Here is a 16,469-nt window from a genome sequence, read left to right on the forward strand (position 1 = left end):
TTTAACATAGTACTGGAGGTCCTAGACACAGCAATCAGACAAAACAAAGAAATACAAGGAATCCAGATTGGTAAAGAAGAAGTTAAACTCACTCTTTGCAGATGATATGATACTGTACATAAAACACCCTAAAGACTCCACTCCAAAACTACTAGAACTGATATCGGAATACAGCAAAGTTGCAGGATACAAAATTAACACACAGAAATCTGTAGCTTTCCTATACACTAACGATGAACCAATAGAAAGAGAAATCAGGAAAACAATTCCATTCACAATTGCATCAAAAAAGAATAAAATACCTAGGAATAAACCTAACCAAAGGAGTGAAATACTTATATTCTTAAAACTATAAGTCACTCTTAAGAGAAATTAAAGGGGACACTAACAAATGGAAACTCATCCCCTGCTCATGGCTAGGAAGAATTAATATCGTCAAAATGGCCATCCTGCCTAAAGCAATATACAGATTTGATGCAATCCCTATCAAATTACCAGCAACATTCTTCAATGAATTGGAACAAATAATTCAAAAATTCATATGGAAACACCAAAGACCCTGAATAGCCAAAGCAATCCTGAGAAAGAATAAAGTTGGGGGGACCTCACTCCCCAACTTCAAGCTCTACTACAAAGCCATAGTAATCAAGACAATTTGGTACTGGCACAAGAACAGAGCCTCAGACCAGTGGAACAGACTAGAGACTCCAGAAATTAACCCAAACATACATGGTCAATTAATATTAGATAAAGGAGCCATGGACATACAATGGCAAAATGACAGTCTCTTCAACAGATGGTGCTGGCAAAACTGGACAGCTACATGTAGGAGAATGAAACTGGACCTTTGTCTAACCCCATGTACAAAGTTAAACTCAAAATGGATCAAAGACCTGAATGTAAGTCATGAAACCATTAAACTCTTGGAAAAAAACATAGGCAAAAACCTCTTGACATAAACAAGAGTGACCTCTTCTTGAACATATCTCCCCGGACAAGGAAAATAACAGCAAAAATGAGCAAGTGGGACTACATTAAGCTGAAAAGCTTCTGTACAGCAAAAGACACCATCAATAGAACAAAAAGGAACCCTACAGTATGGGAGAATATATTTGAAAATGACAGATCCGATAAAGGCTTGACGTCCAGAATATATAAAGAGCTCACATGCCTCAACAAACAAACAAAAAAATAACCCAATTAAAAAATGGGCAGAGGAACTGAACAGATAGTTCTCTAAAAAAGAAATACAGATGGCCAACAGACACATGAAAAGATGCTCCACATCACTAATTATCAGAGAAATGCAAATTAAAACTACAATGAGGTATCACCTCACACCAGTAAGGATAGCTGCCATCCAAAAGACAAACAACAACAAATGTTGGTGAGGCTGTGGAGAAAGGGGAACCCTCCTACACTGCTGGTGGGAATGTAAATTAGTTCAACCATGTGGAAAGCAGTGTGGAGGTTCATCAAAATGCTCCAAACAGAATTACCATTTGACCCAGGAATTCCACTCCTAGGAATTTACCCTAAGAACGCAGCAATCAAGTTTGAGAAAGACAGATGCACCCCTATGTTTATCGCAGCACTATTTACAATAGCGAAGAATTGGAAGCAACCTAAATGTCCATCGGTAGATGAGTGGATAAAGAAGATGTAGTACATATACACAATGGAATACTACTCAGCCATAAGAAGAGGAAAAATCCTACCATTTGCAGCAGCATGGATGGAGCTGAAGAGTATTATGCTCAGTGAAATAAGCCAAGCGGAGAAATAGAAATACCAAATGATTTCACTCATCTGAGGAGTATAAGAACAAAGGAAAAACTGAAGGAACAAAACAGCAGTGGAATTACAGAACCCAAAAATGGACTAACAGGTACCAAAGGGAAAGGAACTGGGGAGGATGGGTGGGCAGGGGGCGATAAGGTGGGGGAAGAAGAAGGGGGGTATTAAGATTAGCATGCATGTGGGGGTAGGGAGAAAGGGGAGGGAGGGCTCTACAACACAGAGAGGACAAGTAGTGATTCTACATTTTGCTATGCTTATGGACAGTGACCGTAAGGTGGTTTTTAGGGGGGACCTGATATAGGGGAGAGCATAGTAAACATAGTATTCTTCATGTAAGTGTAGATTAAAGATTAAAAAAAAAAAGAAAAGAGGGATTACTCCTTGATAGGATAAAACAATTGGTAAATCAAAGATTAACGCATGCTTTAAATATCCTTAATGTTGATCACTTAAAGGGTGTCAGATGATCAGCTATGGAGGTACTCTTTTCTGATATTATTCCTTTCTCTTAATAAAAATAAAAAATAAAATAAAAAAAAAGCAGTTCCTGTGTGCTGACCTCCAATGAGTTCTACACAGTGGTATAGAGGGCATGTCAAAGTGTGGGCAAAGGGTCTGTTTGTTTCTATGCAGAAGATCAAGGCCTAGCTTGGCTACCCAGAAAATAAACTAAGATACGATATGAGGAGGAGCTTCCGGCATCAGTACTCTCTGGAGGACTCATGCCGGGGGATGATCATCAAAAAACCTCCACAGGGATCCGGGCGATGCTGCGGTTGTGGCTGCGTCCACCCCACCGTTTCCTGGACTTGCCATTGGAATGAGGAGGGAGATGTCTAGGCTGGCGTGTTCATACAGTGAGACAACGAACCGGATCTGTACTGTTGGAACTCAATCAGGAGTTGGGAGGGGTGCAAGTTGTAGTGCTCCAAAATCCTACGACTATAGACTATCTACAGTTAAAAGAACATATGGGATGTGAACAGATCCCAGAAATGGGTTGCTTTAATTTGTCTGATTTCTCTCAGACTGTTCAAGTACAGTTGGACAATATCCATCATATCATAGACTAATTTTCACAAATGCCTAGGGTGCCTAAATGGTTTTCTTGGCTTCACTGGAAATGGCTGGTAATTATAGATTTGCTTTGTTTATGTCACCGTATTCCTATTATGTTAATATGTGTGCGCAAGTTAGTTAGTAGTTTAAAACCTATACATACTTAAGGTACTCTCCTAGAAGATATGTCAAAGAAATAATCCTCCCATGTTTTCTTCCATATGCTACCTCTATAGCTTTTCTTCTTCCTTCCTAATTACAACCCTTAAATAGAATTCGTGCCTCATATCGAATTTACCAAGTATCATAATTCCTCCAGGTGGTAAAGATACCTTGAGACAAGTGCTGGGCATAGAAGCCACAGGGCATAAATCTGCAAAGAAGTAAAAAGCTAACCTTTTCAAACAGTATGGCTTCTCTCTCACTTACCAACTTTACATATCCCTTTATGGCCCCGGAAGATGACTGGTTAGCCAGAGACGGGTAAGATTCCTCAAGGGAGGAACAACCTAAGACAGGCACAGTCGCAGGGGGGCCATCAGGTGAGAAATTGGGGAACAGCAGTGGTGAAGCTTAGAACCTCACCCCCCCCCTCCTGTGTTGAGAGAAAGCTTCTGCATCCATGGATGTTTTATTGCCCTTGTCTAGCTCGGATTAGCACATAGTCTACAGGCACACACCTGATCATCTACAATTGCTCTCTTACAACACTAAACTATGTTTTCTACCTTTATCTTGCATCTACCTACCACTTCAGCAGTTTATTAAAAATAAAACCAATAATAATAATAAAGGGAGAAATGTGGGATCCACATATAAACCAAGTATAAAAATCAAACGAATATTCATATTTGACCTGATTGTTTATAGTTCATAATGCGTGATCAGAACCGAAAGTTTCTGTGATGAATGCCCTTGTACCGTTCACCATGTAAGAACTTATTCACTATGTAAGAATTCGTTCACCATGTAAGAACTTGTTCGTTATGCTTCAGAAGATTGGAGACTGACGAGAACTAGGCTTGAGATGGATTAATGATTGTGCATTGAGCACTGACCCCCCTATACAGAATTTTATTGTTGTTAACAACCATTTGATCAATAAATATGAGAGATGCCCTCTCAAAAAAAAAATTGAGTGAAGATATGAATAGGCAATGCACAGAAGAGGAAAACCAATATGACAATAAATATCTGAAAACATGTTCCTCTTCACACAAAATAAATGCGTAACAAAGAGATACCTTATTTCACCAATAAAGTTAGCAAAAATGGAATGAAGTTGGATATACCAAATACATATCTGTCTATCTATCTATCTATATATATATATACATGAAAATATTAACAAACTATGTTGAGAATGATAAATAGAAATCACTGGAAAACAGCTCTAGAGAAAGAGAGACCTATATGGAAGTGAGGAGTGTTATATGGGAGGCTTCGATTCTATTGAAGGAAAGTAAGTTGAGGCATGTGGTAAACCATTAAGATTTGTCAAAACTGTGTAAGCATGTAAACGCACATTTACTCAGGTGGTCATTATACCATTTTCTGTATTTAGCAATTGAAATATTTCTTATTGAAAAAGAAAGTACAAATTGAACTTAAAAAAAAAATAACTCCAAAACTGGATATGAATGCTTTTGGGTTTGTATGGTATCTCCTATCTTTGTATGATGGGAGGGATATTGGAATCTCAGTGGTCTAGGCTGGGGAGGCCCCAAGGAACACCAGTCTCTCCAGTCTTAAAAGCAGGCGCTCCCTAAACACAGTGCCATTCTGAACTCTTGTTGAAATCCACATGATTGACCACACTCCAGAATAGCAATTCAAGACTTAGAATGTGCTCCTTCTTGAGTGGAAACTTGTTTTCTGTGGATCTCATTGGTAGACTGAGGTTTAAAGAACATAGGATTTGGATTTAAATTAGAGTTTCCATCCCAGTTTTGCCACTTATTAACAAATAAACCATGAATATGTAAATTTCTTACTTTTCAAAATTAGGAAATGCATATAGATAATGACACTTTTGAAATTTGAAACATCTACCTTACTGGAATTTGAAATGCAAATTAATTATTTGAATCTTGTTAATAAACAGTTATTGAAGAAAAGAGGTAATAAGCAAGATCTGTCTTGACAAGTATGTAGTAAAACAGGGATTTTCATACACTGGTGTGAAAGCATAATTTGATTTGCCTTTTATAGAGAGCAGAATACATCAAAACATTTTAAAATATCCATACTTCATGTTTCTGAAATATCACTTCTAGAAATCTTTCATAATGAAATAATTACAAATGAAAAATAAAGATTTTAGAATGTAAGCTTCCTGAGGACAAAGATTTCCTCTTCTGTTTGGTTACAAAGATAGCTTCAGCACCTATACCAGTGCACACAGATGTTTGTTGAGTTAATAAATAAATGAATATTGCAAGTTAATTGTGTTGTAATTCATAATGATACAAAAAATATAAGCATCCCAAATATCTAGGAAGAATATGTCACATAAATGATGGCATATTCATTTTATAAAATATTAGTTGGCTAATAAAAAGTACATTGAAATGCTTAGAAAACTATTTTCAACATAATGTTAAATGAAAAACAATTAAAAATGTGTATGAAAAAACAATTCTGTGTAAAGGCTTTAAAAATATACCCATAGAAAAAGTGATTATATATGTTTTTTCAGTGCATTTCTCCATTGTTGTCTTCCTCAAACTTTCCAAAAACACATTTCAGTTTTATAATCTAAAAGAAGCATATTTTATAGTATAAAAGATTATGTATATGACTATGTTGATGATAGTAATGATGACATGATGATGATGATAAAAGCTAACATTTATTGAGCATTTGTTCCATGGCAGAAGGTGCTAAGCACTTCTGTTCAATATCCTAGTCAATTCTCACACCAAAGTGAGAAGTAGACGTTGTTGTTTATGACATTTTCTAATAAGGAAGGCTGCCAGAAAAAAGGAACTTTCCTTAGTGGAAATTTCCGATGCATACTGGAGTCAAGATCCCATCACAGTCTGATTTTCTTAAACTGTTATGCTGGACCTCTTCTCCAGGCAGGGTCAATCAATATTCAGGACAAGGGCCTGTTTTGCAGAAGGAAGTTCAAGCAAAAAAACACAATTAGCTTGTCTACAACTTCTGTGCTGCAGAAGTGAACTTCTCTAGCTCTAAGTTCATAAAATGACTGTGCTTCTGCAGTGCCTGTCCTTCACTACGGTGCTAGACTGCTTCAGTAAAAAAAAAAAAAAAAAAGGACAAACCAACAAAACAGAAATGTCATCTAAGTTAGATTTACTATGCTGCTGACAATATGTGGTATAAATTGGCCTATTCACCAGCACCAGTGCTATGCTCGCCCATGCAGGACTCTTTCCAAGCATGTCATGTTATTTTATCCTCACGCCTCTCTAAGCCTTTGAAGCTCACACTATGTTTGTGAAACACATTTTGAGGTAATTGAAACTCACATATTTTATAATGTCTTGCTTTGTGACAACTCTGAGCCTTTGTATACTTCCCTCCCTTTCTGAAATGTTTGTTCCAGTGAGAGAGGCAGCCATTAAGAAAGGATACCTGTTCTGTCCTTGCACTTCCTATAAATCCTGATTTTTGCTCTGCCAGGGAGAGGTAGTCCTTTACAAATCTACCTCCTGCAAAAGACAGTGGTTCTCTCAAAGGCAGAGATTGTGTTTTATTCACCTTTGCATCAAGTATGTGGTCCAAAGCTTGTAGTCTGTATTTGCTGAATGAATGAACGTGATTAACCAGCTGGTAGGAAGAAGAGTCTCAAAGAGAGGCTTGACTGGGGAAAAGAGGGTCACAGCAAGGAGAACAGAGGGTCAGCCAATATGTTCTCTTGTAATGAGCATCTAGGGAAGAAGAAAAGGAAGGGTCATCTGATCTGCTGAAGTGCCTCATGGTGGTACTACAGGGGCCCTAAGTTCCCAGGGAAGGTACATGTGGTACCCAAAGATGGAGTTCTGGGAGGATGCTCACCCCTCCTTGGTGGCTGTCAGGTCTGCATCCATCTAAGGAGCCCCCCTGAGGCCCAGGACCCAAGGGAGAGGGCAGATAACCTTATAATTACCACTGCAGAGGGTGGGGAGGAGCATCCTGAGTCAGTCAGAAGAGCTGGGAGACAAGGAGAAAGGCAGGGCGGTGGGGAGAGAAGCTATGGACAGCAGGGGACCAGTAAGTGATTGAAGACCCTTTGGTTTGTGGATGGAGGCAGCCAGTCCAGTGACTTCTCCCATGCCTCCTGTCTAGCAGGTCTATAAGTAGGGCTACGGAATAGGGCAGCTTCCAGGATGATGGCCAGGCTGTGGTTAGGGTGACTCTTCAGCACTATCTAACCATCACGTTTTTGATTGGAAAGAGAGACCAGAATTTGTTACTGTAGGTTGTTTGGCAAATTCAGAAGCTTCCCCATTGAAATCTGAACCTGGCCTTATATCCAGAGGGCAGGGAGCCACTGAAGAAAGAGGCAGGCCACTACAGATGGGTAGGTGGTAGGGTTAATAAGCAGGGAACTTACACATGAAGTGTGTTCCAGGAGGCTGCAAGATGAATAGACCCCCGTGCCCACTGGCCAGAATCTTAAAAGTTTACATAGAGGCCTTAACAGGATTCAGTCATGTATTCAGTCCAGGTGGTCTCAGGACTGCATCACTGTCTCAAGGCAGCATCCTCAGGGCAGCTTCTAGTGTGGACAAGGAGGGTGGGAGGCTCATTCCAGGGGCAGGGACTGGGGTGAGGAGCCACCAGTCATCCAGGGCCAGCTTGTGGGTCCGGTTGCTGACCTCCTTCTGTGGCACTGGCCGGGCCCTAGACTGGATGATACAGGAGTGTGGCAGGTGAGGATCGCACCCCAGCATCTCCTGCCCTGTCCAGGAGTGGTCCCCAACGCTTCAGAGCACTTCTTCCCACAGCCCCAGTAGGCCCGATAGTTTCCTGGAAAGGAGGCAGGATCACGTGATAATCTTCCATCACAGAAAGAGGCTGAGACTCAGAGGGATTCGGTCACTTCCCCAAGTCGTATGTCTGGCTTGTCCAAAACCTGCTTAGAAGTTCAGAGTCCCATGCCCGGACTTGTCACTCTTCATTGCTGTCAGAGCACTTCCTGACACCCTTCGAGCCCGCCGGGCACATGCAGGGAAGAGCTGTGGCTGTAGTGTGGTAGAGAATCGCCGTGGAGAACTTTCAGTAAGAAGGCAGGGGAGGAGACGGCAGATGATCTACATCTATGGAGTGTCTGGTTCTCACTGCCCCACGTTGAGAACTAGGTGTAAATGGCTCTATATTCTACAAAGCAGATGTAATAAGTGCCCCCATTTTTCACATGAGGAAACTGAGTTTAAGGAAATAATGGGCCCGATCATAGAGGTCATAAAGTTTGGAGTTGGGATGTGAATGCAGGTCTGATTCCAGAGCTACCTCCTTGACCCCCACACTCTGCTCCGAATGAAGTGTCGGAGGCCACAGGACCGGGGATTCTTCACTGCCCAGTGAGCTTGTCCTGGGCAGACTGAGCACAGGGCTGAGGGAGATGAGCTCAGCCTCTTCCGAGTGCTGACCTCGGGCTGCTGGAGCCTCACGCCCCCTCTGGTCCTCGTGCCTCCAAATGCCCCTGGTGTGTGCCCCCATCCCCACCCCATCCTAACTGCCCCCTGCCCTCCCTCTCCCGTGGCCTCACAAGACTGTCTCTTCTTCTCACTGCCCACCTCTGTGTTTCACTGACCTGCCACTGTGCCCCGCCACCCTCCCTCCTCCTCCCTCTGCCTGTCCCAGTCGTCTCTCCGTTCCTAAGCTTCCCAGCAGCCGAGTGCCAAACTTGGCCTGCCCTGTTCCTCAGGGGTGCTCCTCTCCTCAGTTCTGTGTCTGTCATTCCCCTCAGTCTTCTGCACCCCTCCCTAGGTGCTCTCCAGGCCTCACTGTCCCCCTTCTCTAGGCCCTGGGCCCCTTCCCTCTCTGCCTCATGTCCCCTCCTCCTCTGCTCCTCAGTGCCTTCCTCTAAGTCACGCAGCCCCTTTATCTCCGACACTCTGCTGGCCCTATTCTGTCCTGCAGCATCCTTCTCATCAGCTCCACTGCACCCCTGTCCTTCATGTCCACTTCCTCACGGTCTTGAGCCTCCCTGCTTCTTTGACCATGACTCCCCAAAACTTGCCTGTTAGCTCATTCTTATTACAGCCACTGCCATTTCACTGTCTCTCTTCCTTCCCCATCTGACCCTAATTTTACCTTCCCCATTCCTCAGCCTCCTCCTCCAGGCTGCCCTCAGCCTTGCTCTCTGTCCTCAGTATTTGCTGTGACCTATTCCTCAGTGTCCTCTTGTGTCACTGTCCCCCAGTTACTCCTTCAGTCCCTTAATCTCCCTGTGGATCCCCCAGTCTTGGGGCACATGGCACCTTATGCTGAGATCTAAAGTGCTCTCATATGAAAGAGGAGATGGAGTTTATTTCTATAAATAGGAGTGGGTAAAGAGTGAAAACTACTGGAAAAATACAAGAAAATCAGTTTTTGGCTTGAGAACAATAACATATATTTATCATTTGTTATATTCCAGACTTTGTGCTAAACTCTACATATGTGACATGCCAATGAAAAATATCCATTCTTTGATTAGGAAATACAGTTATCATTATTTTGCTGATGATGATACAGAAGCAAATATTGTGTCAGACACTGAAATCCAGCATAGCAGGGCTGCCTTGTGAGCATCTCTGTAGGTTCCCTGTCTTTATTATATAATACACTGATTTGAGCATGGAAGAGGCTCGACATGGTTGTTTCTCTTTCAGGGTATACGTATAGATATGTGCTCTTAGCAATACTTGTTTAGAAACATTCCTCTAATAAGTTTACCCGATTCATTAAAGTTGTGTAAATTGTGTCAAGCCTCCAGCTTGATTTCTAAGGAGAGATATCTTTGAAAACAAAGAGACAAAAAAGAAGAAGGGAGCAGGGATGTCAGTACACTCTGAAATAAGATTGAAAAAGAAAAGAAATCTCAGGAATTAGAATAAAGTAGCAGGTTTAAAGATGTAGCTGTATCAGATGAATTAACATACCTTCGTAAGAGGGGGAATGAGGTTCCCAGGGGACCTGAGAAGGTGCTGGAGGTATGAGATATGGACTGTAAGTCGAGGGTACCTTGAGAGGAGTTGATTTTGGAGAAAAGCAGATGCCTCTTTTCCTGATCTTGCGGATATATGGAGAGGACCACATAATGACCACAATAGATAAAGTGGAAAGCAGATTCGATGAAACTCTCTACAGGCATCCTCAATTTGCCTATAAAAATTGAGACAACTTCTTCTACCAGAAAAAGAGGTCATACAAATAAGACAATTTGAAAATAACAGAATTTCTTAGAATCTGAGTTTTCTATGAAGGTTGAGCTATATAGAGAAGTTGAAAAAAAAACATGTCTTTTACAAGCTGGTCGAGAATAAGAGTAGAGAAAAGCCCTGTTGAGGCTTAATGTCACTAAAGTAAGTAAAAGATTAAGAAGGAGGGAAGAAAGCAGAAAGAGGACAGGCTGCTTGTGAGGGCAGTGGTACCCTGAGAGGGGACTGGGTCCCAGAGAGCTCACAGAGGTCAGAGCAGCAGGAGACTGGTGCCTGTGACAGCAGAAGGTCCATGCTTAATGCCCTAGTAACCTTCAAAATCCTGCTACCTTTCCCAGAGTGAATAGGCCTCCTGAGAATGAGGATGTCCTCTCTACCACGGGCCAATATGAGCTTCTCTACATTCCTGCTGACAGGCTTCCCAGGCCTGGAATGGGCTCACCACTGGATCTCACTGCCCATTTTTATAGGATACCTTGTGGCCCTCCTAGGTAATGCCACCATCTTGCATCTGGTACGAACTGACCCTTCCCTCCACCAGCCCATGTACTACTTCCTGGCCATCTTGGCTGTGACAGACTTGGGCCTGTGCATGTCCACGCTGCCCTCAGTGTTGGGTGTGCTGTGGTTTGATGCCCGGATGGTGGGCCTGGTGCCCTGTGTTCTGCAGCAGCACTTTCTACACTCCTTCTCCTTCATGGAGTCAGCTGTGCTCTTCGCTATGGCTCTTGACCGCCTGGTGGCCATCCGATTCCCACTGCACTATGCATCTGTGCTCACAGGTCCTCGTGTGGCATTGGTGGGGAGTGTGCTGGGCATGCGGAGTGCTGCTATCACTGCCGCGCCCTCGTTGCACCTGTTGAAATTTGATTACTGTCACCCTGGGGCGCTGTCCCATGCGTACTGCCTTCACCAGGACATGATCCGCCTGGCCTGCTCTGACACACGTTTCAACAGACTGTATGGGCTGTGCATCATCATGCTGGCCATGGGCTCTGATGTCCTTTTCATCCTGCTCTCCTACACCATCATCCTCCGCACCGTGTTGGCCATTGCCTCTGCAGGGGAGAGGCTCAAGGCCCTCAACACCTGTGTCTCCCACATCCTGGCTGTACTCTGCTTCTATGTGCCTGTGCTAGGCCTGTCCATTGTGCACAGATTCGGGCACCACACCTCGCCCCTGGTACATATCCTCATGGGCACTGTCTCTGTGCTCTTCCCACCCCTGATAAACCCTGTTATCTACAGCATCAAGACCCAGCAGATTCGCAGGGCCATTCTCAAGGTGATTTCACTGGGGAGAATACAGTGAGGCACTGGGGATGGACTAAGGACTATGCGACAAATACAAAAGGTGCAACATATAATGAGAATACCAGGAGAAGAAAGAGAGGAACAGAAGAAATATTTGAAACAATAATAAATATTTGAAAGAAGAATTTCCTGAGTTTCTTAAATAATGTCAGACACCAAACCACAGATCCAGGAAGCTCAAACAACAGCCAGGATGAATGCCAAAGAACTATACCTGGGCATATAATTTTCAAATTGCAGAAAATTAAACATAACTTTTCAAATAACATTGAAAAAAGCCAGAGGACAACATTTTACCTATAGAAGAACAAAGATAAGGATTATATACACCTTCTCAGAAAACATGCAAGCAAGAAGAGAATGAAATGAAACATTTATTGTTGAGAGAGAGAAAAATACAGAAAACAAAACTATATATATATATATAAAACAGCCTAGAATTCTGTCCCCTGTAAAATCACCCTTTAACGTTGAAGGAGATATAAAGACTTTCAGACAAATAGAAATTGAGGGAATTCATTGCCAGTAGGATTGCTTTGGGAGAAATGTTTAAAGAAGCTCTCTAGAGAGAAGGAAAATAATGTAGGTCAGAAACTCAGATCTACAGAATTAAAGGTAGCATATTGGAGAAGGAATAAGTGGGATAAGATAAAACTCTTATTTTTCTTGTTCTTAACTAACCTGGTTCTTTCAAAATAATAGCAACAATGTACTCAACTACACATGCATATGTGATATGTACATTTAAGTATGCTTATATATAAGTGAAATGAATGTCAGTAATGCTACAAGGGATGGGAGGAAGGAATGAGATTGTTTTGTTGTTATAATGTACTCACACTTCCCAGAAGTGGTATACTGTTGTTTGAAAGAAGACTTGGATTAGTTATAAAATTACATTGCGTCTGAGTTGGGTCTAAGCCTTCCCTTGAGTCCTATTCATGCCTATAATTTCTACAATTAAATAGGAAGTAAATTGACTCCCTGGTTATTTATCCAGTCAACTATCAGTTTTCTAAGCCTATTTGTACTTTTTAACCCACCACCTAGTCACTTAAGACTAGTTTTTACTCATTATTTGAAAAAAAAAATTAGATTTTTCCCAAGACCAGGCAGTAACACTATTTTTAAAACAAATTATTACATTTTTCTGAATTTTATATGTTCATCTAATTTCTTAGAGATCATTAATCTTTTAATGTCTAGCAACGCTTTAAATATGTAATTAGTAATATTTGAATTAATGAGATTTCTTACTGTGAGAGTTCAAACAAGGCTAAGAAATGCCCCAAAGGAGAAAGATTTAGTAATTAGCAAATTACTAAACAAAGAAACAAAACACAATAATAACAACGCTCCAGAAAAAAATAAAATCCAGAGGTTCAGCATTATGTCATCTAATATATGAAGTTTTGACTACAACAAAAATAGCAGACACACAAAGAAATAGGTACTTGTTTAACCACACTTAAGAAAAAAAGTTGACAAGAATTGACTCAGTGAGACCAGAATAATGAATTCAATAAAGTGTGAATTGCTGCAATTTTTTTTATTTCAAAGTATAATTAATGCAATAACAATAAATTTGTAGCTTAATTGTAATTTTAGTTACCACAGTAAGAGAGTTAGCATGGCTTTAAATTTACTTATCCTAAGATCCACTTTCCTCATCTAGAAAATCTGGATGGAATGGTATATGTTTTATAGAGTTAGAGTGAGAATTAAATACGACACCCATGAATCAGATAACAGCTTAATAGTAGTTGCCAAATATTTCTAAGATCTGTCACTTAAATAAGGATTGTTAAGAATATAGATAAAACAGTGGCTCCCTCCAACCAGGTCCCTGAAGTATGATTGGAAAGCAGCTAGAGAAAGAAAGTAAATTAAAATAACTTGCTATTATAAAATGTGTTTGCTTCACTTCCTGCTCCGTCTTTCATCCATGACATATGTATCCTCTCTGGATTTCCATTTACAAAATATGTGTCCTGAGTCTTGTTTGACAGACTGTTATGTTTAGATGAAGTGGGAAGATATACTCAGAATAGGACTCTAAGCTGCAAGTGGTACATAATAAGTGATCCACATATATATGCTATTATTTAACAGAGATCACTTAATCTCAATCTCAGAGAAAATAAACTAGAATTCCTCTTAGGGTACAAGTCAAAGTAGCTGTAGAGGGGGAACAGAAAACAGGAACTGAAAAGGTACAAATTCAAAGGGCCCCTTAAATCATATTTGCCAGTTTCAACACGAAGCAATTTCTGCCTGTGTCCTTAGGAGACAGGAATGTCCCTGACCAACAGGTTTATTGTGTAAGACAATTGTCAGAGTATTTTAGAAGGACCTTCAAACAAACATATAATATTATATATACATAAGTATATAGTAAAATGCAATACATGCATGCACATACACAGATAAGAATGTATATACCTAATTGCACCTTTTACTTGGATCTAGGCGTTCTTTCCTTAGGTTAGCAATCAAAGACATACCTTTGCCATTTTACCATCTACATGAATGTACATTCAATGGTAAATATATTTGTGGAAAGATACGCATGCGCACAGATTCATGAAAATTTGCAAACAAAATTCTACATAAGGGAACATGGTTACGCATGTATCAGCCACACCCATATGCATGAGTACACGTGTACACAGAATTTGACTTATGATTCCCCAGAAAACATCTCCTAGGATGATGTGCTCTTGCACAATTATTCCTATAGGCCCAGAGGCAGCACCTTCTGAGGTTGGTTTGCCTGTGTCTCCCAGGGGACTAACTGGCAAAATCAGGACAGAGCTACTTCTGGAATCATTATAAATAAGGAGGCCACTCAGCCCCTGGCTCCAGCTAGTGAGCTGGGGACCAGGACTGAGACCAAACACATTGAAGGGCAGCGGGCCTTCACAGAGGTAGAGAAGAGTTGGCCCAGAAATCCAACCCCTGCGATCAGGAGGATAGGAGATTGATTCAGGTGAGCAGAACCTGGGGTTTTTGTTCTCAGATGCAGTGCATTTCCAGCCCATATTTTATTTTCCCTTTCCTCATGTCAGGAAAGACTCCTCCCCGAAGGAAGCAATCTTTTGTCCAGAAAGCCTCACTGTGGCGGAGAAACACCTGGAGTCTGTTCTACACATCTCCTCTCTACTAATTCAGGAAAACTGGGACAGGGAAGCTCTGTTTTATCCCCAAATCCAATTCTTTTTAAAGTAGATATTTGATTCTGTTTTTAAACCTGTCATCATGTCTTAGGCCTATCTGCCCTCCTCTCCTGCACCTTCCATACCAACAGGCCTAGCCGGTCCCGTCACACGCATGCAGCCACACACACACTAGTGCCTGGTCCCTCTCCACTCCGCTCCCAGCTGACCTGTGCTGTTTCCAGACCCCTCACGTCTCTCTGGCTGAGGCAGCGCATCACCGTCTCATGTATCACTATGGGCTCCCTGGCATGGCTCTTGATTGGGCTTCCTTCCTTTCCAAGCTGCAGCTGCAGCTTTGCCCCTGTGACTCTAGCAAGTCACTTGAAATGCCAACTTCTCTCTCTTCTAAGTTAAAAAATGAGTATGACTAGGTCATTTGGAGTATTCTGAGGAAATGAATAAGATGACATGTGCAAAGATAACATACACAGGGCATCCTTCCAGAGCGCCTGATGCACAAAATTAAATCAATACATTTCCTTTTTTTTCTCATACTTCTTATTTTGCCCCTTCCCTACCAAACACCAGGTTTTAACCTCTCCTTGTAGTATTTCCCACTCAACCTCTCACCTCACTCATTAGCATTGATCTCTGACTTTCTGTAATAGCAACTCTTCATATATTATGAGGCAAAAGGATCTGAGTTTATTTTTCTGTCCTCAAGGAACCCTCAGAGTCTATTTTATGTCTCTCTTTGAATAATAGAAGACTAAGTCCTTTTCTCCTGAAACTCCTAGCCTGGAATAATTTGTGTATTGGTGTGTGCCACCTTCCCTGTTGCCCTCCAACCCTTCCTCCCTTTCTGGGTATTAAGCCCTGATGTATGTTCAAAATATAGGCTCTAGGCCTTCCTTGGAAGAACCTTGCAGACAGCCAGAAGCCACATGCACAACTAAATTGCACTAGAGGGAACCAAGTGCTAGATTAGAGGTGAGTGTGCTGACGGGCTGCTGTAGAACGTGACTGACTACCTGTGTGGGTGAGGAAGGAGACACGGAATTGACATGGGAGCCAGAGGTTATAAAACAATGCTAGAGGTTGGATTTGTTTCAAAGTGCACCTTTTTAGTTGAACTGAATGCCAGGATACTTAAGAAAGGAAAAGAAAAACAAACCAAATAATAATAACAACAACAAAGGAGAAATCGCAGGAAGGCCCTGGGTGGGGGGGATGACTGGTTAGGGTGTGTCAGGATTTATAGAGGAGGCAAGTTGAGGAACAAAATCTCACCGGAGTTCCATAGGCATTAAGAAGTGCGCCAGTCAAAGAGGACACACATATGAGTTACAAAGAATTTTTCTTTCATCTTAAAACAGTGACAGGTGAGCAAAAACCGCTGTTCCCTTTGTTAATTAAAATTGATGCATGATCATAAGCCACTGCCTTCCTCTCCATCAGACGGTTTTGAAGTGAAGGGGGTATCATGCATATCACACAGGTTTTAAAAAAATCAAGCTCAAAGAATAGCCCACTAGAAAATAAAAATGAGGGATTTAAAATCATGTTTGCAAGTTCAACTCTATCCCACCTTTCAATACCTCCAGTGTCCTCGTCTCCAATACCTTTCCCCCTGTACCGTGTTTTCTTTTTGTTTCCAGTGAGGAGTCAGAGATCTGTGTTCTTTAACTGATGAGACAAATACAATTTTTTTCTCATTTTTTTTTCTAACACAGAGATTTTGATTGACTTTCCATCCTCAGAT

General features: G+C 41.5%; 1 protein-coding gene across 1 annotated transcript; it reads left to right on the top strand.

Annotated features, from left to right (window-relative positions):
- Window positions 1-10,593: 10,593 nt before the first annotated feature.
- Window positions 10,594-11,547, top strand: LOC108393387 (olfactory receptor 51L1-like). The gene has a single exon (XM_017654147.3). The coding sequence runs from the start codon at window positions 10,594-10,596 to the stop codon at window positions 11,545-11,547; it is 954 nt and encodes a 317-aa protein (XP_017509636.2).
- Window positions 11,548-16,469: the final 4,922 nt, after the last annotated feature.

This window comes from Manis javanica, chromosome 11, assembly GCF_040802235.1.
Source record: "Manis javanica isolate MJ-LG chromosome 11, MJ_LKY, whole genome shotgun sequence".
Lineage (NCBI taxonomy): Eukaryota > Metazoa > Chordata > Mammalia > Pholidota > Manidae > Manis > Manis javanica.

Excerpts from the sequence above, each read along its gene's own strand:
- LOC108393387 (XM_017654147.3), top strand. The coding sequence starts at position 10,594 with ATGAGGATGTCCTCTCTACCACGGGCCAATATGAGCTTCTCTACATTC.